General features: G+C 50.6%; 1 protein-coding gene across 2 annotated transcripts in view; it reads right to left on the reverse strand.

The window, feature by feature from the left end:
* The window catches only part of C2 (complement C2), a 482116-nt gene that overhangs the window by 156956 nt on the left and 299991 nt on the right, over nucleotides 1–25169 (reverse strand). For both annotated transcript variants that reach the window (XM_086924577.1, XM_086924578.1), the window contains 3 exons: nucleotides 9688–9825; nucleotides 9481–9572; nucleotides 6811–6931 (listed from right to left, as the gene is read on the reverse strand). In XM_086924577.1, coding sequence (XP_086780703.1) covers nucleotides 6811–6931; nucleotides 9481–9572; nucleotides 9688–9825 — 351 coding nt within the window. The remainder of the gene's footprint in view (nucleotides 1–6810; nucleotides 6932–9480; nucleotides 9573–9687; nucleotides 9826–25169) is intronic.

Below are 25169 nucleotides of genomic sequence, written 5' to 3' on the forward strand. Positions count from 1 at the left end.
CTGCAGCTGCATGCTCACCCTCCAGCAGTATCTTCAGTGCATCTTGTTGGCTTTCCTGCTCACTGCTCTGATAGTTACAGCTGCCATAGAAGAAAATCTCTTGTCAAGAATGTCCATTCTATGCCCTTCCTTATCAGGAGCGGTAGTAACCGGGCTAGCTGGGTTTTTAGATCGTCTTTGTGCAGCCTGAGAGATGACTGAGTCTGCCTTAGGATGTCCAATAAGGCAAGACGGAGAATCATCCGGAGGTCTATATTTTTTTTCCACACAAGGTAGTATTGGTGGAATGGAAGCTGGTGTCTTCATAATTCTTATGCCCTGATAAGTATGGGGCGTACTACTATCCTTGTGTCCTCCTTGAAATCGTATAGGAAGCACTCAGTTTGATTCACAGTCATGGGCAGATGAAACCTGTTGGCTGCCCTCTGCATAAATTGTGAAACCCCCTGAAATCCTCTAGAGGAGAGTCTGACGGAAGGTGTGGAGGAGGGGATGGTGTAGGAAACACATAGTCATCCCAATGATCAGGAGCAGACATTGGATCTGGCAGTTCACCTTCCTCTACTTCTTCTTCTGAGGAGGAAGTGTCTTGTGCTCTGGGGTTGACTGCCCCCAAGCCCGGTAAATTCACAAGTGTGCTAGGCAGTTGAGGACCTGGTGTTCCTGTAGGTTCTTCCACTTGAGGAACCTGATTCCCTGACTGATGTTGCATGGGAGGGAATCTTTGTTTATAATCTGCCAGCATGACTTGAAGGTCCTCAATTAATGATGGCGGTAAATGGGCCGTGTCCCTGGGACGTGGTTCCGGTCGGAAATTAAATTGGTAACTATGTTGTGGCATATACCCTTGTTGGTAATACTGTTCTTCGACTCGAAAATGTTCATCCTCCTCGTCATCCTCCTGGCACTTCACATGAAGCGCGGATGGGCTGTGAGCTACACTATATAGGCCATCATCGCCATCATCATGATCATCATCTTCTACATACCCTTCCAATAGGTGTGATGGAAGTAAGGGTGATACTTTGCTATAGTCCTGCATAGACGTGTGTAAGAATGTCTTTGTCACTTTAGTGACCTGAGTGATCCTCGTCGACGGAGGTGTAGGCGGTGCAGAAATCACTGAAAAAGGTAATTCCTTCGTCAACGGTGCAGTCGTCAACGGAGCTGGCATCAACGTTATCTACGTCAACAGTGTAGTTGTCAATAGTGACTCCATCGTAAACTGTGTCTTCGTCGTTGGTATTTTCATCGATGGTGTCCTCATCGACTGTATCATCGTTGACGATGTCTCTGCTGTCAATGGTATCTTCGTCGATGGACAGTGGACGAGTCTTTCGCCACAGTGATCTTCGTTGACGGCATCGCAGCCGATGGAGAAAAGCTGGCGGTCTTCGTCGACGATGAAGCCTTTGTAGTCGATGTGGAAACTTTGACAGAAAGAATAGGAGACTGGATCGCCGTCGTTGTTACCAGCGTAAAACGAGTGAGAGATTGTCATCGGCAATGGATTTTTAAAAAATGTCTTACTCACAGGATCAGAAGAGCAAGTTCTAGGGAAATCTCTTTCTTTCTTGACAGGTGTAGAGAGCACAGACAATGCCGTTTCAGAGTCGTTTCAAAGTCTACGACCCTTCCTTTGCGTCAATACGCCCCCCTTGCATACATTATACCTGGCGCAGGTATAATGTGGCGTAGGGGTTTACAAAGTGACGCATCTACCTAGATGCGTCACTTTGTAAATATGGCGCAACAAGGCGCATTTTTTTACGCAACTGGTGCACCACAAAAAGTGACGCACCAGCGGCGTAAAAGTGACGCACAGCTTCATAAATGAGGCCCAAGAACTCTAATGTCACAACGGAACTCGGATCCATGCAGTGGAATGAGCAGCCAATTTGCCACACAGGGCCACTAACAAATTAATCCAGAGAGAAGGGGCTAGTTAACTGCATATTAAGTGGAAAGCGACCTGGCGCAATGTGGTGAAGATTTAATTACTGGCACTCCCACTGCGAGAGCCTTTTTGCTGCTCATGTGACAAATTTGGTGAGCCGGATGTTGAACAACGTGTTCTCTGGGCTCATGGCTGCTAAAATGGCTTGACGGCAAGAGCGGACATCAAGTTTGTTCCGTTCGTCTCGTAGTAACGTCATTCGGTCATTGGGTAGATCAGGGCAAACACACGCCACATGCTCAATCGACTCCGGGGTGCACCCACACCCCCTGCACGTTGTATTGTCGTTTGAGCTGGGCCAATCTGGTAAGTGATACACAAAAGGCTATACACTCATTCTGAGGGCCAGGAATCTTTTTTTCCATAGTGTTGCATAGGTGCATGATAGATATGGCACTGCAGTCCCTGGCTTAAACCCCAATGTAACCAACCAGGCATGCTTACGTTTTGCCAGTTGTGCCCTATCAGAGTGAAAAGAGGCACACAGTTTTTTTCATGTACAAAGGCCCAATTTGCAATCTGTTATCTTATTACAGAATTTTAAACTGAGTTTGCGATTCGCCATTAGTAAGGGGAGTGTTTAGACAGTCCCTTCCCAATACCGAATTGCAATGGTATGTAAGAATGTTTAGAGACCAAAATGCGGTCGCTAAACATTCCCATTCTAACACCTAACTAAGTAGTAGGTGGTAACCCAGTTGCAAACAGGATGAGGTCCCCAAGGGACATCTTCCCCTTTGTGAGTGTTTGTAAAAAAAAAAAAAATCTGAGGGACCACTGCCTTCTCATAATAAATTAAACGAAAACTTTGACTTTTCTTTTGAAAACATATCCCATTTTACTCTGAGGAAAACAGGCTGCGTTAAAAAAAAAATTAAAAAATGCTTTATTTAAAAGCAGTCATAGACATGGTGGTCTGCTGTCCCTAGCAGGCCACCATCCCTGTGATTTTTGCGATTCCCAATGGGACGCAAACCGAGACCTACCTCAAAAATATTAATGAAGTAGGTCAATTTGTGACCCAATGAGAATTGCAAATTGTGTTCAACACACATTTGTACATGGGCGTTTGCGATTACCGAATAGCGAATCGCAAACATTTGCTATTTGGTAATCACAAGCACTTTCCTACATACATAAGGCCCTTAGAGAGTATACTTGCAGGTGTGGAGTAAGAGAAACCGTGAAAGTGTGTAGGAAGAAAACTGCACGCAGTGGTGATCTGTGACCTCTGTGCCTCTGGGCCGGTCACTCCTCCACGCACTGCGCACACTCCCCGTGGGTGTGCCCTAGCTGCCCCGTTCCCGCCGCTGCTCGCAGATGTGCCCCTGACCACGAGGCGTGGTCTCTGCTTCTGGAACGCAGCGCCGCTTACTACTGCCTGCGTGACCTTTTTGTTCCTGCCTCTGCACTCTCGTTTGTCCCCCCTGTGTTGGGGCTGCTTTCCCCCGCTTTGCCCAGCCTTTCTATCTTCTTGCCAGTCTCTTGGCCAGTCCGCCGTTTTTCCCGCCCTTTTTCACGCCGTTTTTCCCGCTGTGCCCCCGCCACCTACCCGCTCCCCGCCGCTGATCCCCTGCGGCCCCGCCCCCCTCCACCTGGAGCCTTCCCATTCGCCGCCCCGCCTCCGCCTCCCAGCTGCCCCTCCCTCGCTCCGCCCCCTCCACTCTCCTCTTATGGCAGAGTGGCCAACGCGCAGCGTGCACGCGCAGTGGGCACGCCCTAAGCGCGCCGAAGGTGCGCCAAAGGTAAGCCCGTCTGCGCCCGTCCGCGCCTGGACCGCGCCCAGTGCCAGGACCCCTGGGCCCCGCAGACACCAGCCCACCCGCCGGACCTACGACGCCGCCACCCTCAACGCACTCAACACCGGCCGAATCCCGGGATGCTACCGAGCCACCCCGAGACGAACCCACGGACCCTTCAGCTGGCACGCCTGCAAGTTCACCTGCATCCGGACCTGTCCCGCACCAGCACCCGCCAAGCCGAACACCAGCAGCAACCACCTGAAGTGCATCCTCCTCAACACCCGCTCCGTCCACAGACACGCCATCGAACTCTGGAACCTCCTCGACACCACAGCTCCTGACGTCGCCTTCCTCACTGAAACCTGGATGAACGACTCCTCAGCGCCCGACATCGCCATCGCCATCCCAGAGGGCTACAAGATCACCCGAAGAGACCGCGACAACCAGACTGGAGGAGGCATCGCCATCATCTACAGGGACACCATCTGCATCAAGACCAACACCGACAACACCCTGACAACCGCCGAACACCTGCACTTCCAGATCCACACGGACCCCAAAACCACCCTCAGAGGCACCCTGATCTACCGACCCCCGGGACCACGCACACAATTCAGCGAGGACATTGCCGACTTCATCAGCCCGCATGCCCTCCCCTCCGCTGACTACATCCTCCTGGGGGACATCAACTTCCACCTGGAGAACAACAACGACCGCAACACCATCACCCTGCTCGACAACCTCGCCAACCTCGGTCTCAAGCAGCTGGTGTCCACCCCCACCCACCTCGCCGGACACACACTCGACGCCGTCTTCTCATCCAGCAAAGACATCGCCTTCAGCCACGCCACCGGACTCCACTGGACGGACCACAGCTGCGTCCACTTCACCTTCAGAAGAACGACGATCCACCACCACCAGCAACAGGTTGCTCGAAGAAGCTGGAACAAGATCACAGCCGACCAGCTCGCCGCTTCCCTGAGCCAGCACCCTCCCGCCAGCTCAGCGAACCCCAGCCAGGCTGCCGACAACCTCACAAAGTGGATCAGCAATGCGCGGACGAACTCGCCCCACTGAGGACCCCACCCAGCAGACCCGGCAGCAAGAAGGCCCCATGGTTCACCGACGAACTCAAGAGCTCCAAGAAGAACTGCCGAGCCCTCGAGAAAGCCTGGAGAAGGGAACCAACACCGGACAACATGACCACCCTCAAGCTTGCCACCCGGAAGCACCACCAACTGATCCGCGCCACCAAGAAAACTGCATTCAAGGACCGGCTGGACAACAACGCACACAACTGCAAGGAACTCTTCAACATCGCAAAAGAGCTCTCCAACCCCAACGCCGGCAACAACGACATCACCCCATCGCAAGACCTCTGCAACTCCCTCGCCTCCTACTTCCACAACAAGATCGCGGACATACACAACAGCTTCAGCACTCAACAGACGCACGCCAAGACCGAACCACCGCCCCCCCACCACCACCCTCCGCTCCTGGACACCGATCAGCACCGAAGACACCGTCCGCATGATGAACTCCATCCACTCCGGATCTCCAACCGACCCCTGCCCTCACCACGTCTTCAAGAAGGCCAACGCTGTCATCGCACCCCACCAGCGGGACATCATCAACACCTCCTTCGACACCGCCACCTTCCCGGAGAGCTGGAAGCACGCCGAACTCAGCGCCCTACTAAAGAAACCTACAGCGGACCCCACCGAACTCAAGAATTACCGCCCCATCTCGCTCCTCCCGTTTCCAGCCAAAGTCATCGAGAAGACCGTCAACAAACAGCTGGCCGCCTTCCTCGAGACGAATGGATCCCTCGACCCCTCACAGTCTGGCTTCCGAGCCAACCACAGCACCGAGACCGCCCTCATCGCTGCCACCGATGACATCCGAGCCCTGATGGACAACGGAGAAACAGCGGCCCTCATCCTCCTAGACCTCTCCGCGGCATTCGACACTGTCTGCCATCGCACCCTAGTGCAGCGCCTCAGCAACGTCGGAATCCAGGAGAAGGCACTGGAATGGATCATCTCCTTCCTCGACGGAAGAACACAGAGAGTCCGTCTACCACCGTACAAGTCAGAGGCCACCGAAGTCATCTGCAGCGTCCCTCAAGGATCCTCGCTGAGCCCCACCCTCTTCAACGTCTACATGAGCCCCCTCGCGGCCATCGCACGCCAACACAACCTCAACATCATCTCCTACGCTGACGACACCCAGCTGATCCTCTCCCTCTACCAACGACCCCGCCGCCACCAGAGCCGACCTTCACGAAGGGATGAAAGACGTAGCCGAGTGGATGACGACCAGCCGCCTGAAACTGAACTCAGACAAGACGGAAGTCCTCATCCTGGGCTCCTCGCCCTCCGCCTGGGATGACTCCTGGTGGCCCCCCGCCCTGGGCACCGCACCCAAACCGACAGACCACGCACGCAACCTGGCCTTCATCCTGGACTCCTCCCTCTCCATGACCAGACAAGTCAACGCCGTCTCCTCGTCGTGCTTCAACATCCTGCGCATGCTACGGAAGATCTTCCGGTGGATGCCCACCGAGACCAGGAAGACGGTCACCCAGGCCCTCGTCACCAGCCGACTGGACTACGGCAACGCCCTCTACGCCAGAACCACCGCCAAGCTCCAGAAGAGACTCCAGCGGATCCAGAACACCTCAGCCAGACTCATCCTCGACATCCCACGACACAGCCACATCTCCGGACATCTGAGAGACCTGCATTGGCTCCCCGTCAACAAAAGAATCATCTTCCATCTCCTCACCCACGCACACAAAGCCCTACACGATCAAGGCCCGAGCTACCTCAACAACCGCATCAACTTCTACGCTCCCAAACGCCATCTCCGATCAGCCAGTCACGCCCTCGCCGCCGTCGATCAGATATGTGGAAAGGGTACAGTGAAAGCGTTTATGGAGTATACGTCAGAAGTATGTAAAGAGGAACAGTGTAAGACTTTAGGGAGTATACCGTGGATTTGTGGAGAGAGAAACAATAATGAAATCAAATGATTACTTGACAGCTGAATGGGAATACTTGTCATTGAAGTTCCAAATGTTATAATGGCATGTTTCTGCTTATTACATACCCACTGAAACGGAGGCACCTGACGTGTCCAGAGGACTCCCGTCACCATGGATGAAGCAGTGGGCACTGGTCAGCACCCACTGGTTTGTCACAAGCGATCCGCTGCATGTACTGGTCAACACCTGCAAGGCAAAGAGAGGTACGTAAATGGGGATTCTTCCACAATGTTGGAACCTTTAAATGCTTTTTAACTGCCAATTACGTATTGCGACCAGTTGTAGTGACCAGAGTAACCTATATATGATAATCGTAGGGCTCAATATCAATATGTAAACCTATTGAGCTGCTATGGCTCCGGGCATCTTCTATCTCCCACCTCGGGCACCGTGCAGGTGGCAGCTACTCTCCCATTGGTGAAGCTACCACCAGCCCTGTCAGCAGGAGAAGCCCCAGGACAGAGTTACAACTTACTCTGTTCCTCCTGGAGGATCAATATGAAAAGCATTCAACGCCTAGACACAACGAAGAGGCGAATAGACAAATGGTACTGGGAGAAACCATGTCTGTTGACATATTTTAGACACTAGGTTCTAGTGATAATAATTCAGTTTGACACTAGTGGATGACAACCCATATGGTTGATTTCGGTGTAATTCAAAGGTATTGCATGGCAAACACACATATCCACCCCCATAGCTGTGCAGTTTCTCAGGACTCAACTACATCAAACCTCCCAAAATCAAGGCTATGGTGGGGGAAGACATCCCTGAGAGTAAGGTGTTGCGATGGTTGTGTTGGTCCTCTTCTGAATCCATATGACCCATGTAATCTTTACTAGTTGAGGTAAAGGGCAACACCTGCTGTTCTGACCAGAAGGGCCTTCTTCTAATCATTCACGTGGCCAGCGCTCAAAGGTGTCACAGTAGAGTCATCGTCAAGACTGTCCAGAGTCAATTGTAGGCATTTCTGTGCACCCCGAAGTGATTGTGGCTGGCCTAGCACTCTCCCGAGTTTAGGAGGTTCTGCCATATTTGAGAAGGTCATCCTAGTTGCCCCCTGTCGCTGAAGCAAAGCAGAACTCAGCAAACAAGCGGGATTGGGAGGGGGAATGTAGGGCCTTTTCGCATTTCAGGTGGATGTCAGGAAAGAAGCTGTTGAACAAGGTGCATGTCGCCTCGAAGGAGGTAAGACTGGGCATGGGTCAGGTTTAGGCCCTATGGGGCAATGGGTTTATTGAATGGCAAGTTAGTTATAGTGATGTAGGTTCTTTATATACCTGACAAGGGCTTCGTGGTCAGCAGTTTGACTGTTTTCTTTGGCTGATGCGATTCAGACAGGATTTCTTTTTAATGATGCTTCAAGGTAGCGATTAAGCTGTTTATACTTGTGAAGAACAAAACAGAGTAGAAGCTCCTGATGTCAGTCTAGCGGATGAAGCTACCTCAACAGAGGGCTCCATGACAACTGGCAGGCGGCGTGTTGCTGTCAAGGTCATGGGTGCATGGGTTACCAAATGGGCCAGGGAACAGCTTGGCTCTCGGTCATAGCTGGATGTCTGAGTCTTTTGTCTTGGATGAAGGTATGAGAACTCTGATGGTTTATGTGGAAGATTATGATGGAATTGGTTGGACAAGCACTCTGGAATAAGCCAGAAAGGGGTCCGAAATTCATTTTGTGCGGAGCAGGTCACGGTGATGGAGTGGGTACAGACTGAGGAAAAAGCAATAGCAGAGGGGTTTTAGGGATGTAGAGGCAGTTAGTTGTTGGTGTAGCAGCGTGTTGTGTGTATCAGTGTCCCAGTGGATACCTAGTGGCAGTAAACCAGTATGTTATTTTCTTTTGTTGCAGGAAGTACTCACTTTGAGAATGATCGGTTCTGAACCCCAAAAAGGGGAGGAGTGAAGCAAGACTAATATTGCATTTCTGCCTCTGGTGGAGTGGGAGTAGTTGGGTGATTTGTTCTCTGTGCCGTTGAGAGTTTAATCTATTAGCAACTCTTAGTAGATCACTGAAAAATCATGTTTCAAGAAAGGTTAAGATACCCAGGAGGATCCTCATCCTGTATTAGAACATTGGAATGTTGGGAACAATGGAGTGCTCTGGGCTTATAATGGCTGGTAGAAGCCTGGAGCTCCAACATTCCAATGTTTCTTTGTTCACAGCTCTGGCTGTGAACAAAGGCTTCAGGGAGCCTGAGGGGATTACAACCCCCCTCACGCTCCCATAAGGCTTCATTTTTTTTTTTGTAAGAACATTCTGCCCTCTCCTTTAGTGGCAGAATGTTCTAATAGCCTTATAGCCCTTCGTAGCTGGGCTATACCGGCTATTAAAGTCCCTCTCCCTTGTTAAAGGCCCTCACCTTCGTCTCGGGCCTTTAACGCTGGAGAGGGCCTTTAATAGCGGGTATAGCCCCCTACGCGGGCTATAAGGCTATAGTGTAACCAGGAGCCCTCCATGAGGTATCCCACCACCGTTCCTCACTGGATTCTTGTCAATCTTTCAGCTTACTCATACGACAGAGGGCACCTGATGTTAAATCCCTACTTTCCTTGATTTCTACATTTCAATTATGAAGATGAAAACTTTGTTTGAGAACTGTTGCATACATTTTATGAAGAAAAATACTTAAGTTCTATAGAAGATCATTGGGGAGACGAATATTGCATTTGCAAATGCAAATTCTTCTCTTCACTAATTTAAAGATTTATTGACCTTGGCCTAAGGCATTCACCTTAATCTTCACATGCCAGGGGAAATTCTGCCGTCTGTTGTTGTTATCACTGGTGCTACTCAGGCCACACATGTCCCCAATTTCTTTCACACCTAATCAGAGATGAGTGAAAAGAATCAGTCAAAGATTGCGGGAGAATCTGGTTGGATGGTGCTGCACATATAAAGCAGAGAGAATAAGAAGGGACGCGTGTCCCCGTCACCGTACTCAGCATTTCATCAAAGGAATTCATCAGGTCTTGTGCAGACTTCAACTTGAAAACATGTCTTTCATCGGGCTTCTTGGAAGCGATATCGCTGAGCTCGGTCATGTCCACATCTTGCCCGATGCCGATAGCATACACATCTGGTAAGGAAAGAAGGTAGGAAGATGTTCATGAAGTTGTGCAAGTTAGCTAGTGAGCTACTGGGTACATGCTTGTTAACTTTCACACTCCTGCCCTCTCCTTTCCCTTCCATACCAATTGTTCACCCTCCCAGCTTCATCAATCAATATTTGATAGTGCACACTGGACGTCATTGCAATGTATTGAAAACCAAGCCATGGTATCAATATTCATACTGAAACTAGGCCTGCTTTGGCCATCTCATAGTTTGTTCTTGGCTACTTAGTGTTCTCACCCTCCTCCCATCTCTCTCTAGTATATTCTTTCAGCTTGTGTCCATCTGATCATTACTTGTATTCTTTTTGGTGTCTTCTTCCAGTCGCTCCATCTCCTCACGGACTTAGGCTCACCTCGGCCCATCCCTTTCCTACCCTCATACACTCACCTTGCTACTCATGTTCTCACCACCTACCAGCAACGACTTATCACCTTCCCCTAGAATCTGGATATAGTAGGTAAATCCACATTTTCCTGTCCTTCCCCAACTCCAGCCTCAGTGCAGACTAGGAGCCGTGAAATGCATGTAGTTTCATGTGTCCTTTAATTATTTCAAATCAAAGGATGACCAGCATGAAGACCATCCGCTGCAAAGTCAGACATTTTACATATGAATGTTCAGAAAGCAAGAATCTGCAAGCTCTGATGAGCAATGCAATTGCTTTTCCATAGGCAAATCCTAACCCACCTACCCAGAATTGCAAACATATGCATACATACAATGTCACAGAGACACACACCAGTCACCAATATTACACCAGGATCAAATACAAATGTGATAATATGTAAGGGCTCACCAAAATGGGATTCGACCCGAAACATACTATTGTTTTCTGGTATGCTTCCAATTTGATCATTTTAGAATATCACCACGTTTCTTCTTTCCACCATCTTCAAGGTTCAGGGTACTGAGACCTGCCTTATTTCACCAATCTATCTTTGCAAATCATTACCCAATCACCAACATAAAATGTAGGTGTTTCACATCACATTTCAGGTCACTGTTCTTCCTGTGGCCTTCTGAACACTTGATATTTCAAAGATCAATCCACACCACCACACCAGTCCAGAATCTAACAACCACAAAGCCAACAGTTCTTTATACATGTTTTTGGCACATTCCCTTTGCACAGTCCAATGTTAAACAGATTTAAACTCAAGTCAAATCATAACAAAACATTGTAGAAGGAAGCAAAATAAGAAAAGGGCATGGCAATTTGCGAAAGGGTTTAGTTCCTGTCACAAGATACCATTTCCGCAACAGTCTATATGTTAAGAGAAAGATTACAACAGATCCTTTAATGGCATGATTTTTGTAAATGGCAGGGTTTATACGACTAGGATTCATAAAAGTGCAATTCATACCAGAGAGATTAGTTACAGCACACAACTTTTTACACAAGGAGATTCGAGTAGGAGTAACAAACACAAGACAGCAATGTGAGAGGAAGAGAATGTTTGGGAGGCACAGGAGTTTGAGAAAGGGTTAGGAGTATGTGAGAGGACTTGGACCACATTAAAAGAAAGTCTATTTAGTTGGTAGACTCTTTCAATAAAATGGGACTAAGCTTGCTAAGTGACCCTACAGAGTGCAACGGTGAAATAAGTGGGGGAGAAGCAGTTACAATTTGGCCGTTAGAGGATTTCCTGGTAAACTCCAGTCTCCTCCAAAGCGCCTCTGGTAAATTGGTCTTACCACAGACAGTGAAGGTATAGTCCCATTTTTAAAATAATGTTATTGTTTTGAAATTATGTTGCCAAAGCAAGGCCCTGCAGCTGTTGGTCATCGTCAAAGTCAGTTGTGAACATTCATTCTGCATTCAATCTACTAACCTAGGGCGACATTATGATGTCGGGCGGATTACCCCCGACAGCCCGGCGGGGGCAATCCGCCCAACATCCACGCTCGTTCGACAAAATTGAAGGAGGGGTGAGGGTGGGGGGGTGCACACGGGCGGTACCTGTGGTACCCCCCTGCATTTGCATATACAATGCGGTAGGCACCGTGCGGTGCCTGCCACATTGTGTATGCAAATGCATACATGCATTTATGGCATTGTGGCGGGCGGTGCAGAGAGCACTACCCGCCACAATGCTATAAATGCAGGATGCGGCCGCAACTGTGGGGGCCGCATCCTAATTCCACCCACGGGATCCCCGCCCTTTTGGCAGGCGGTCCCTAGTCCCGATAGGATGGCGGGCAGACTAAGTCCGCCTGTCATCCTAATGACCCCCTTGGTATCAGTCGCTACTGGCATCTAATTTATTGAATTAAGGATTATTCCTAGAATGTGGGGTTTTTTTAAACAAAGACTAGTACTTCACGTTTAAACGTTTTGCAAGTTCTATGTTGGATATTTGAATCAATATGGATTTGGGCATTGATACATTGGGTGAGTTTGGCTTTCCACTTACCCGGACCGTGTAGATTTGTCTGGACCTTTCCCTTTTCTAGCAGATGAAAACTGTTATCTCCTTTTTCTGGAGTAGACTCCTTAACTGTACAGTCTGCTCTTAAGGGAGACTTCTCTACTTGGGCGTGGTATATTTCCAATCGGGACCTGTGTCCTTGACAAGAGAGTAACACCTGCAGCAATGCCAATTAAGCCACCTCCTTCCTCATGCCTTCTTTTTCAGCTGTTCGAGAGAAGCTTGTTTTCTGGGCAGCTGTACAGGAGACTGCTTGCTTCTTTAGGCCATCTTAATAATTTTTCCTTTGTCTCCATCGCTAGCCTACTTTTTCAGCTTTGAGCCATCTCAGTGATAGTTAAGATTGGGTGTTTGGCATTAGCCCTGACTTGGAAATTGTTTATGAATGGTCAACTATGTATGCCAATCATAATTTTCAGCTTTTGTGTGGTACAAGGTGTTCCCCATGGAAGGTGAGTCCTGAGTTACTATACCTTATTTGGATTTAGTCAATTTAACATTGTCTTTAAAGGTTACAACATAGTGACCTGCCAACCCGCTGTCTTCTTTTTCACCCTTGCAACATCCTTTCTTGAGATAACACAGCACAAAAATCGCTCTGAAACATTTATTTGCCTCTCAGAACAGTTATGGTCCATTTGTGGAAGAAGGTTGTGTAGGAAGAGACATACCTACGACTGAGGTGTAAGAGCGAAGGATATACCTTCTTCCCTCAATCTCGTTTTGTCGAAGAATGTATTGCACATTGAATGGTGTGACAAGTGAGATAAGGGGGACAAGAACTTAAGAAAGAGGACTCTGCTACAATCTGGTGTAAAATGTGAATTCCTAACTGCTAGAAAGAGTACCTAGTGGTTGCAAATACATAACACAGTTTTTCCAGATGCAGTATTGTATACAAACTGAGGCAGTAAACAAGACAGTGAAAGCCGTCTAGAAGCTATCATATAGCGTCCATTGCTCCTCCAGGGTTGCAGGAATTCCCAAGGATTATTGAGCACTAGCAAGAACTACATCATGGGGTCAGAAGGTCAAAGCTACTGTCCTTTAGCACCTCCAGCCAGACCTCAGCAATATTCTGCCCAGCTACCCTGTGTCCCTGGACACCTTTTATGCCATTCTGCTGCAAATCTGGCCGGTACTCATATTTCTCCAACACAGGATCGGATTTGGGACACAATTTACACAGGTGGGTCTCAGGGGCTGCTAGACCAGACACTCCATCTTCTCTGGCCTTCATTTGATTCCCTCAGAGCTTGGCATTTGGCATATCAACAACATTCTCCTAAGTATGCATCTGAGCTGGCAGAAGCAAGCCATACTAGCTTCCGCCCACACATGTGTTTCGGAGTGTGCAGATTAGCTAATTCCACTGCCAGCACTGCCTGGGCCCTACTCCCAGTCCCTCCCAGGCTTAGCAGTTGACACTTCATTCTTTAATCCCAGGCTACAAAGGCATCAGTTTAGAGGGCATCCCCTCTCTTGCATGAACTGAAAAGCAGAAATTCCAGTCATATGTAGAATTGCCCCATATGTTCAAATCACTCAATTTCTTCTTTCAGAAATACCATTAGAAAGCAACCTAATTACTCTATTTAGTCTCTACATGTGGGCTATTAGCTTGGGGCCTTTACTCCATCTATGATTTAATCCGATCTTCTCTAGAAACCCATAATCACCATCACAGTGAATTGCCCCCCACAGAACACAACTAATATTTTTAAAAATAACTTTCTCAAAAACTCTGTTGTACTTCTGGTGCTAATGTGACCTACTTTTTTTTAAAGTGAAACACTCCGAACTCTAGTCAGGTAAAATCATTATGTTCTTTTGTTTTCCTGTATCTTCATTGTCCAACTTTCACTTGCATAGAGTGTCTAGTTGAATGCAATTGATTGTGCAATGGTGACCTCAGTTCCTGTAGATATGTTAATGCATTTGAAAATCTTGACTGCATGGCCGGTATAGCCCGCTACGGGTTGTACAAGTGAAATATCAGCATAAATAGAACGTCCCTGTAACCTTTGGGTTTTTTAATGAATTTTTAAGGTTTTTTAAAAATTCTATTTCCTAACTATAACGTCCCTGTAACCTTTGGTTTTTTCAGTGAATTTCTAAGGTTTTTCTAACTCTATTTCCCAACTATAACGTTCATGTTACCTATGATTTTTTTTATTGAATTTTCAACTAAAATGGCTCTATAAGGGGTATTTTAATAAGCTTGTATTTTCTTCAGGGGATCAAATAGCATTGTTTTTGTTTTACTTTACATTTTTTAAATTCGCATCAACGTCAAGATACCTGAGGTTACATCGTGAAAACTTTTAAAAAAAGCAGACATGGGCGTGGCCAAGATGGCGGGGTGAGCGGACGCTTCCTCCCGTAGCTCCTCCGGCCCAGCTCAGCCCGAGCCCCGATTCCTGCGCTTCTCTCCCCCCGCGGCTGCACTGCGGGTGAGAGAATTGTGCCGGAGTTCGTGGGGCACATTTTGATGCCACTTCGACTTCTGTAGCCCCGGGGGAAGTCCCCGAAAAGTTTATTCGGGGATCGCTCCGAGGAGTGGAGCCCGGGTCGCCCCGAGGAGAAGAGCCTGGAGGCGGAGCATACGGCGGCGCTGTCCGCGCGCCTCGGCTGGGCCGAGTGCTGAAAAGCTGAAAGCCGGAGATCCCGAGGGAGCGGAATAGACGGACTCCGCGGAGTGTGGAGGCTTCCTAGCCGGTGCCCCGGTGGCAAGCACCACTGCTGGGCGACGAACCCCAGCCCCGCGCCGGCGATCTTCCCCCTACCCTGGGTTTCGAGGGGTGACGCCTTGCGAACTCCGCGCCTGGAGGCACTGGATGGCGGAGTTCGAGCAGTGCCCAAGCCGGGCAAATCAACTGGTGGTGAAGGGAGACATCGGTTTCGCACTTTCCGGACCCGTTGCTGTTTGAGGTTCGCCCACGGACTTGCTGGCCCGGACTGCCTTCTTGGGTTCCACCCTCCCGCCATCTTGTCTTTGTGTGGCTGAGCCCAGTGACCCTAGCCCGCGCCCTTCTCACACGGAGGCCTCGGTTCGTCCTGGCACCGACTCATCTGCTGCCCTCCCTGGGAGTACGGGGCTGGAGGCCTCCGCTTTGGACGTTGCTGCCTGCCCTGCTGGCCCGGGGGTCGTCTTGCCCAGGCCCGGGCCGCCATTTTGTCACCTGTGACGCACTACCCTTTTCCCCAACGAGGGCCTCACATCTGGTGCCCGCGAGCGGTGGCGCCCGCCTACTGCAACTGACCCTGGGCTTCACCGGGGGCCAAGATGACTGGGAGACGTGGCGCGGCACGAGGAGATCGCACTTTGCCGGAAATGCTCGGCAGGTCCCAGCAACTACGCGACAGGACACAGCCGTCCCCGGGGGCCTCCCGGGCATCAACGGACGCAACCGTGGGCGAGCCACCAGTCACGAGGTCCTTCATGGAGGACCTATTCAGCTCCCTCAAGGAGGAATTTCAAACTCTTAAGACCGAAGTGGCTGGAGAGGTCCGGGAAGTGCGCAGGGAAGTCGAAGGCCTGGGCGAGCGGGTCGACACTGTGGAGACGGCGGCCCAACGTCGCGATGAAGAGATAACTCATCTCCAGCAGGACGTCCTCCGCCTCCGGGAGCAATGTGTCGAGCTCCAGGCCCACTCGGAGGACCTCGAGAACAGGTCCAGGCGGAATAACATCCGGGTGCGAGGCGTTCCATCCGCGGATGAAGGTACGGACCTGGTGGCCTATCTGCAGGACCTGTTTCGCGACATCTTGGAGGAAGAAGCGGATTTCCCGATCCGCATTGACAGAGCACACAGAGTGGGCCGCCAGCGCCAGTCATCGGCACCCCCGCCTGATATCCTGGCATTCCTGCCGGATTTCCCCCTGAAAGAGCGCATCATGACGGAGGCCCGCAGGAAGCAGCCGCTGACCTTCCGAGAAAGACCTGTGGCGCTCTATCAGGACCTGTCCGCCATCACACTGCAGAAGCGCAGGTCCTTCCGCATCGCTACGGACTTTCTGCGAGAGCATGAGACAGCCTATTCCTGGGGTCACCCCTTCCGTCTTATCTTTCGGTGGAATGGGGTGCTGCATCAGCTGCGCTCTTTACAAGATGTCTGTGGAGTACTGGGCCTTACTGCTACGGAGGAGGAAGGGGCTACACCCGCATGGCGGTGCCCCGAGCGGCGGGGCCGACGGAGATCGAGGAGACGCCAACCGTCAGCGACGGCGAGTCATCCAGACTCGCCCACCATCAGAGCAGACATGGAGGAGGCCCTGAGGACTGCGGCCAGGAACTTGCCCGAATCTACTGGTGTGGCCCTAACGGCCTAACTTTTCTCCGGGGGGAGAGGCTCTTAGCTTTAACGATGCTGGGCTGAGGCTGGGGGCTGGGGGGGCGAGGGGGGAGGTGTGTGGCTGGACGTCCACTTGACTGTTTTCTGCAGACTCGCCCACTTGGGCTAGACTGAGACTATGGGGTGTTGTTCCCTGTTTTTTTTTGTTTTGGTTGGTTGCCATGGGCTGGTTCTGGGGGGGTTTCACTGTTGGTTTGGTGTGGGGGGGTCCCGTCCGAAGTTGTCCGAACATGTGCGATGCTGCCCCTGGCCTTCCCTGCGCCCCTGCCCCGCGCGCCCCCTCCACTGATCACTTGCTCGCTGCATAGCGCGTTGTTTCCCTGGAGGCGATGCCGCCCCTGAAAGTAGTGACCCTTAATGTTAAGGGTCTGAATAACCCCGTGAAGCGTAGGGCGATCCTTTCCCTGTTGGAGGGGTCGCAGGCGGATATCTGCCTCCTGCAGGAAACCCATTTACTTTCCAAAGATTGCCATAGGTTGCGCTCTGCCAAGTTCCCTACGCAACTCTTTTCCTCTGCTGCGACTAAGACTGCTGGGGTGGCCATTCTTCTAGCCAGCTCCTTCAGGGGGGAGGTGTTGCATAAACATGCTGAGCAGAAGGGGAGGCTTCTAGTGTATCGCATGCGTTTGGGAGGTGTTGCCTTTACGGTTGGTTCGGTATACAGCCCAAATGACCACCAGGATCGCTTCCTGGAATCTGTGTTGGTGGACGTTACTGCCTCGCCCGATCGCCATATCATCTTGGGGGGAGACCTGAATATGGTCTTCGACTCCACCCTGGATAGGTCTGCCCAGCGCTTTCCGCAGACAGGGGAGCTTTCTAGGGCGGTACAGGACCAGATTACGGAGATGGACCTGCATGACCTCTGGCGCACCATGCACCCCACCGATAGGGACTACTCATATTTCTCCCACGCGCACCGCACTTATTCAAGGTTGGACTACCTCTTGGTAAGCGGACCGCTTTGTTCGGCCGCCACGGCGGCAGACATCGGGGTCTTGTCCCTGTCCGACCACGCACCGGTTTCTGGAATCTTTGCTTGGCCGGCGGCCCCCCCCTCTAGAGGGATGTGGCGGCTTCGGGACACGCTTCTCCATAAGAAATCGGTTGTGAAGCGAGTGGAGGAGGTCATCCAGGACTACCTGACCCACAATAACAACTCTGACACGTCCCTGGCAACGCAGTGGGCGGCTTTGAAAACGGTCGTCAGGGGGGAGTTTAACTCCATTTCCTCGGCGGAAAACAGGGAACGCCAACGCAAGAGGGAGGAACTGACGGCACAGGTTAGGGAGCTTGAGCAGGTTCACCGCCGAACAGGGGCCCCTCGGGTTTGGAAGCAGCTGAAGGCGGCACGGAAACTCCTCTCTGCGTTAGACCTAGACCGGGCGGAGTATGCAGCGCTGCGCCTGAAGCATGCCTTTTACACCGGCGGAGACAGGTGCGGTAAGCTCCTGGCCCATAGGCTCAGGGCTGCGCAGCAACGCAATGTGGTGAAGGAGCTGGTGGGAGTGGATGGGATCCCGGTTTCCGGTGACGCGGAGGTGGCGGATTCCTTTCGCTCCTTTTACGAGGCGCTGTACGCTGCAGAGCCTTCCCCACCGGGAGAGGCTGAGGCCTACTTGGAATCCGTGACCCTCCCGGCCCTGGACCCCTCCCAGGCGGACCACCTAGAGAGGGACATTCACGTGGAGGAGGTCATCACCGCGATTGCACGGCTAAAGCATGGTAAAGCCCCGGGCCCGGATGGCTATACGGCCTTGTTTTACAAGACCTTCTGTCCCACTGTCGCGCCCCTCCTGGCTCGCTTGTTCAATTCCTTCTCCGAACCGGGAGCCATACCACCGGACCTTCTCTCAGCGACTGTGTCGGTTATCCCCAAGCCGGGGAAGGACCGGACCCTGTGCGGCTCGTACCGGCCCATCTCGCTCCTAAATGTGGACCTGAAGCTTTACACTGGAATCTTGGCGGCCAGACTGGGTCTCCACCTACCAGGTTTGGTGGAGGCGGACCAGGCCGGTTTTGTACCCGGTAGGCAGACGGTCGACAACACAAAGAGGGTGACGCACGTGCTGGAGAAGGCCTCACGCGTCCCGGGGGAGCGGATGCTGCTATCGGTCGACGCGGAGAAGGCCTTTGATAGGGTTCATTGGCCATATCTCGAGCTGGTTCTTGGGAAACTGGGGATCGGCGAGAAGTTCCGCACTATGGTCTTTAACTGCTATAGGAGACCGTCAGCGTCAGTGCGTGTCAATGGACACAGCTCCAGCAGCTTTGCCATTGAGCGCGGCACGAGACAGGGTTGCCCCCTCTCGCCGCTCCTCTTTGCCCTTTATATGGAACCGTTTGCACAGAGGATTCGCGATAACCCGGACGCTATTGGGGTGAAGATGGGGCAATACACGCATGCTGTCAGCTTATACGCGGACGATGTCTTGCTGACCCTGGATGACCCCAGGCGGTCGCTCCCTGCCTGCGTCCGGGAACTGAACGCTTTTGCCCGCGTGGCGGGCTTCAAAATGAACATGACTAAGTCGGCTGCACTGGATGTGTCGCTCTCTGCCGACACCAGGCGGGACCTTCAGAGTCTCTTTCCTCTGCAGTGGTCCTCCTCCACGGTGCCTTACCTGGGAATTTTGCTTGCTCCCTCCCTGCCTGCCATGGTCGCAGCTAATTATTCCTCTCTGGGCAAAAAGATCAAAGAGGAACTCGGCCGATGGAACAAGGGCCTGCTCTCGTGGCTGGGCCGTATCGCGGCGGTGAAGATGACGATACTGCCTCAGATCCTGTATCTTTTTCGCGCTCTACCTCTCCAGCCCCCTGTGGGTTGGATACGGCAGACGCAGGCGGACATCTCCCGCTTTGTGTGGCAGGGCCGTAAGCCTCGGATGAAGCGGGTCCTCTCCATGCTTGCCCCGGAGGCGGGGGGTCTCGGAGTCCCGGACCTCCGGAAGTACTTTCAGGCGGCGCAGCTCCGGTATTTGGTGGAGTGGAGCCGGTGGGAATCGGACAAACACTGGCTCTTTCAAGACCAGGCAGTTGCGGGCCGCACCCTCCAGGAGGTCCCGTTCCTGCGGCGCACTCACCGCCCGCCTAATCTCTACGCCTCTTTTATCACCCGGGTCCCGCTAAGAGTGTGGGACGCGGTGTGTGAGCTTCGTGAGCTCACCACTTTTCCGTCACCGTTCACTCCCATTGCTGGCAATCCAGACTTCACTCCGGGTCTGGAGCCGGGAGCCTTTTCCCACTGGGTGAGCGCGGGTTGCAGGGCGCTTTTCCAGATCTACGGGCCAGAGGGCGTGCTCCCCTTCCAGCAGCTCCGACAGGAGTTTGGCCTGACGGAAAGCGACAGACTGCGTTACATGCAAGTCCGCCACTGGGCTCTTCAACCCCCAGTGCGTGACGTCGCTGCCCGTTCGATTACGCCCTATGAGCGATGGTTGGTAACCCGGACCTCGGACGCCAAGCTGATCACTGATTTGTATAGGTTTCTCCAACCCCCGCCGTTTCATTACCATAACCCAGGGAGGGAGCGTTGGCACAGGGAATTGGGCAGGACCCTGAGCCACAAGGAGTGGGACAGGATTGCGTATCGGGCGAGGCACTCTGCGTACCACACTGGGCTGACCGAAACCTTCACTAAAGTGTCCACTTACTGGTACTACACCCCGGAGCGGCTCTATGAGATGCGCAAAATCGGCGATAAAGGTTGCTGGCGCGGCTGCGGACAGGAGGGCACCCTCACGCACATTCTCTGGGAGTGCCCGGTGCTGTCGGCCTATTGGAAGGAGGTCTTAGATGAGGTGGATAGGCATTTTGAGATCGAGCTTCCGCGCCTCCCCGCGTATGTCTTGCTAGGCCTCCCCAATGACTTGATGTACCCGCTGAAATCCCGCAGGGGCAGGCAGATTGCGATTGCGCTAGGCTCCGCCGTTCAGAACATACTTGTACTCTGGCGCACCCCCACTGCCCCCTCTATCACTGGTTGGCTGCATAGGCTCTGGCAGGTACTGGGCATGGAGAAGATGTCGCTAACGGTGGCTGGGAATATTGACCAGTTTGAGGAGCTCTGGCACCCCTTTTTGGCACTGCTGTCCACGGAATTTCACGAGCTCACGTGTCCACGGTACTTGCGCCTCCTTAGGCTGACGCCGCCGGCGGCTGCGGCGGAGTGAGGGTGCGGATTGGGGGCCGGGGGTTGGGGGTGGGTAGAGGGGTTATATGCTTCTAATGCTGACTTTCGGACGGGGATGTTGGGGTATTGTTTTCTTTCTTTTCCTTCTTTGCTTTTCTTTCTTCTTCTTTTCTGGGGTCGGGGGGTTGGTGGAACGGTATGCTTCTCTTTTACTGTGTAGCGGGGTGCTATTCTGCTCGGCCTTGCCTAGGGAGTGGGGGTCTACAGGGGGGTCGTTCACAATGCCTTATTGCCTTATGTCTTTGCCTTGTTACCCTCTGGGGCTTCCTGCCTCCCTACTTCCCTTCTGACTCGCTGCAACGTTCCGCTTCTTGTACTGTATGTTTGCTTGACCTCCTGCTCCCCTCCCCGTGTTTTTATGCCTTAATAAAAATACTTTAAACCTAAAAAAAGCAGACATTCAATGACCACCAATACATCCAAAAATAATATGTAAAAAATCAAAGCATGTTGAAACTCATATTTTTGTACTAAGTTTCTTTAAAAACCATCCTTCAGACCTATGTCCCGTTAACCACGACGATCACGCTTTTTCCATAAAGTGAAAACACATACATGCACACATATTACAGTATTTTACACACTAGGGGATTTATTACTGTACACTTCCAACTTATATTTTTCTAGTATTTCTCTAGAGCAACTTATTTATTTATTTATTTTTAGCAATTTTTAAAGCGCAAACAAATACCCGTGAGGGTGTCTCGGCGCTAAGTTCATAGAACCCACTGGAGATGTCAGGGGAATTGGCGTGAGGTAGTCATGTCTGAACAGGGAGTTAGGAGGAGGAGAATAGCCATGTCTTAAGGCTTTTACGGAATTTTAGAAGCGTGGGAGCAGCTTTGATGTAGAGCGGTAGAGTGTTCCACAGTTTGGCCGTGGCAATGGTGAAGCGTCTATCTCCCCAGTTGACCCTCTTTGTACGATGGACTTTCAGCAGAAGGGCTGAGGAGGATCGTAAAACCCTCTGTTGTTCAGCTGGACGGAGAGCTTCTTTTAAAAACTGTGGTCCTGTGTTATTCAAGGTCTTATAAGCAATACACAAAGCTTTAAATTTGATTCGGCTCCTGATAGGGAGCCAATGTAATTTCCTGATGTGCAGGGACACAGATGAGAATTTGGGAATAGACAGTAGCGTTCTGGCAGCAGCATTTTGTACTGCTTGTAATTTATTGAGAACTCCTTCTCGCGCATTCAGAAGCAGTGAATTGCAATAATCGGTTCTCGAGAACACTAATGTACTAATGAGCGTTTTACCTGATGATTGTGGGAGGTAAGGAAGCAATTTTTTTATTTTTTTGAGAGTGTAGAAAGCAGAAGAAACAATGGCGTTGGCATGGTGGTGAAACGTCAGCTTGTCGTCAAAAATGACTCCCAAGTTGCGAACCTTTGCCACCGGCTGAGGTGGAGGCCCCATGTGAGGTGGCCACCATTGAGGGGACCATGCTGGGCGCAAGCTCCCGAATGTCATCACCTCCGTTTTATCGGAGTTGAGTTTGAGGCAATTTGATGACATCCAGGAGCCTATCGCCTTCATTCCCTCCTGAAAATTGGCTGCAATGAGTGTTCCATTATTATGCACCGATAGTACAAGTTGTGTATCATCGGCGTAAGTAGTAAGGGCAATTCCATAGGATTTAATCACCCTCGCCAAGTCCGACGCATAGATATTAAACAGCGTCGGGCTTAGCGAGGAGCCCTGGGGAACACCACAAGGGAGGGAGAAGGTGTGGGAGGTGAAATTGCCCATCTTGATGGTCTGGGGACGGTTGGCTAGGAATGAGGCAATCAGATCTTTAGCTTTGCCTCTTATTCCTAATGCTGAGACACGGTCGATCAGAGTGATATGATCGACCGTGTCGAAAGCAGCCGAGAGGTCCAGAAGTATCAGGACCGCTGCTCCTCCCATGTCCATGGTTGCTCTAATTTCATCTGCAGCCTTTAGTAGTGCCGTCTCTGTCCCATGACCCTGTCTGAAACCAAACTGGGTCTCATCAAGAAGATTGTTATCATTGATGAATTTGGAAAGCTGGATGTTGATAGACTTTTCAAAAATTTTTGCTGGGAAGGGGAGACAGGCGATGGGTCTGTAGCTAGCTGGGAGCTGGGGGTCTAGAGTGGGCTTCTTTAGAAGGGGCTTGATAATGGCTTCCTTCCACACTGAAGGATATATGCCGGTTGCAAACATGGCGTTACAGATGGTGGTGAGGGCAGGGGAGATTGCATCAGGGATGCGGTTTAAAATAGCTGGGGGGCAGGGGTCAAGAGGGGAGCCAGATTTGATACTGGATACCAAGCGATGAATATGATCCTGTCCGACGGCGTCAAAGGATAATAGGGAAGGTCTGGTATTATCAGGAGGTGACTCGAGGACGGGAGAAGGAGCGGAGTTCGTAAAAGTATTGAAGATGGATCTGACTTTTTCCTCGAAGTAGTTTGCTAGAGCGTCTGCTAATGGCTGAGATCCTTCTAGCTGGGGTTCAGGAGGGTTAGACAAAGTATTGACCACTCTGTATAGTTCGCCTGCTGAGTTATTTGCTTGCTCGATTTGAGAGGTATAATAACGACTTTTTTCAGCAACTATAAGTCCTTTATAGGTGGCCAAAGCATTTTTGTAGGTCGTTTTGTCTGCCGGAGTATATTTACGTCTCCAGCGCCTTTCGAGGTTTCTGCAGTGTTGCTTCTGCATCCTCAGGGATTCCGTAAACCATGGTGCTGATGGTGTTTTCCTATTACGATAGGAGGTTTTGATAGGGGCTAGCTTATCACAGGCCATGTTTAGATTCCTCAGGTAAATGGAGGACGCTAGGGTTGGATCATTCTCTTCAGTAATGAGATTTTCCTGCATCATCTCTGCTAAATACGTTAGATTGATGTTTTTCCAGTCTCTGTATGAAGATTGAGAGGAAGCTGAGACTGTTCGTTTAGATGGATTGGTTTCTATAGTAAAGAGAATCGCTGCATGGTCTGTCCAGATGAGAGGAATAATTTGGGTGGTCTTTACTAAGGGGCTATTAGTAAACAGACCGTCTAGAGTGTGGCCAGCTAGGTGCGTGGGAGAGGTTATCAGTTGAGTCATGCCAGCTGCTGCAAGGTCTGATATTAGCTGTGAGGTATCGTGATTGTCAAGTGCCTCAAGGTGAAAATTAAAGTCACCCAGTAGCGTAAAGTGGGTGGAATCTGCAGCTGCTTCAATTAAATTGCCTAGATTAGCTAGAAACTTGGCTCTTGAACCAGGAGGGCGGTAAATTAAGATGCCCTTGAACGAAGATTTAGTGGTGAGGCATAACGAAAAAAGGAGAGATTCATATTCTGGGCAGGTTAAATGTTTCGTTGTAAGTTTGAAATGATCTCTATAAATTATCGCAATACCACCACCCTTCTTTATAGGCCTGTCCAGTCTGCTTACGTTGTAATTATCGGGGGTAGCTGCCTTAAAGTCGGGTCCGGAGGCTTCATCGCCCCAGGTCTCTGTAATAAACAAGAGGTCCAAATTGTATGCGTCGATCAGGTCGGCGATTTCTAGTTTGTGTTTGGGTAGGGATCTAGCATTGATTAATGCTGCTTGAACCATCTCTAAAACCTATTTTCCATTTTTGCAATGAGGCCAGGAGATCGTGATGACGTCGCTAATCATGATTCTGCAGTTACTTTGCAAAAGCAAAAAGCAAAAGCAGGAATTCCATAGCCGTCATCACGTTAAAAAATTATAATTATAAAATTCATTCTAAGCATCACAGTAGATAGCTCACTATATAAATAACTCTATAAAAACATTTACCAAAATCTCAATATCTCTATAACAATGCGTATTAAGGATTCACTGATATATTTTTTATATATTTCACCAATATCTGTGACTACGTTGATAGCGAACATCGTGGTCGAATTATAAAATCTATTTTGGACACATAACATGTGTCTCTAACACTCCCATTTATCAAACATGGGGTCAGAATACGCCTACTCTGCCCCCTTTTGTTAATTCTTTCAGAAATTTTCAGCCCCGGGAACTGATCCCGATAAATAAAATGGCAGCTGCAACTTTCTGTTCAGGTTGTGTCCATCCAATCAGAGCATTGCCATTCGCACATGCATTCGGGGTTAATCACTATGATTTTAAACTTACATTTCTCAACAAATACTGAATAGATTTACACCAAATAAGCAAAATATACTTCCTTGAGCCGACATCTACCTCCGTGCCAAATTTGGTGTAAGACTGTTCAGTGGTTCAGGCTGTGGGTGTAGCTAAATGTTCCTATGGGAATAAACATTACAAAAGCAAATTCGCGGAACAGATCACCCCCAGACTTTCCATAATATTAG

Source organism: Lissotriton vulgaris, chromosome 5 (assembly GCF_964263255.1).
Source record: "Lissotriton vulgaris chromosome 5, aLisVul1.2, whole genome shotgun sequence".
Taxonomy (NCBI): domain Eukaryota; kingdom Metazoa; phylum Chordata; class Amphibia; order Caudata; family Salamandridae; genus Lissotriton; species Lissotriton vulgaris.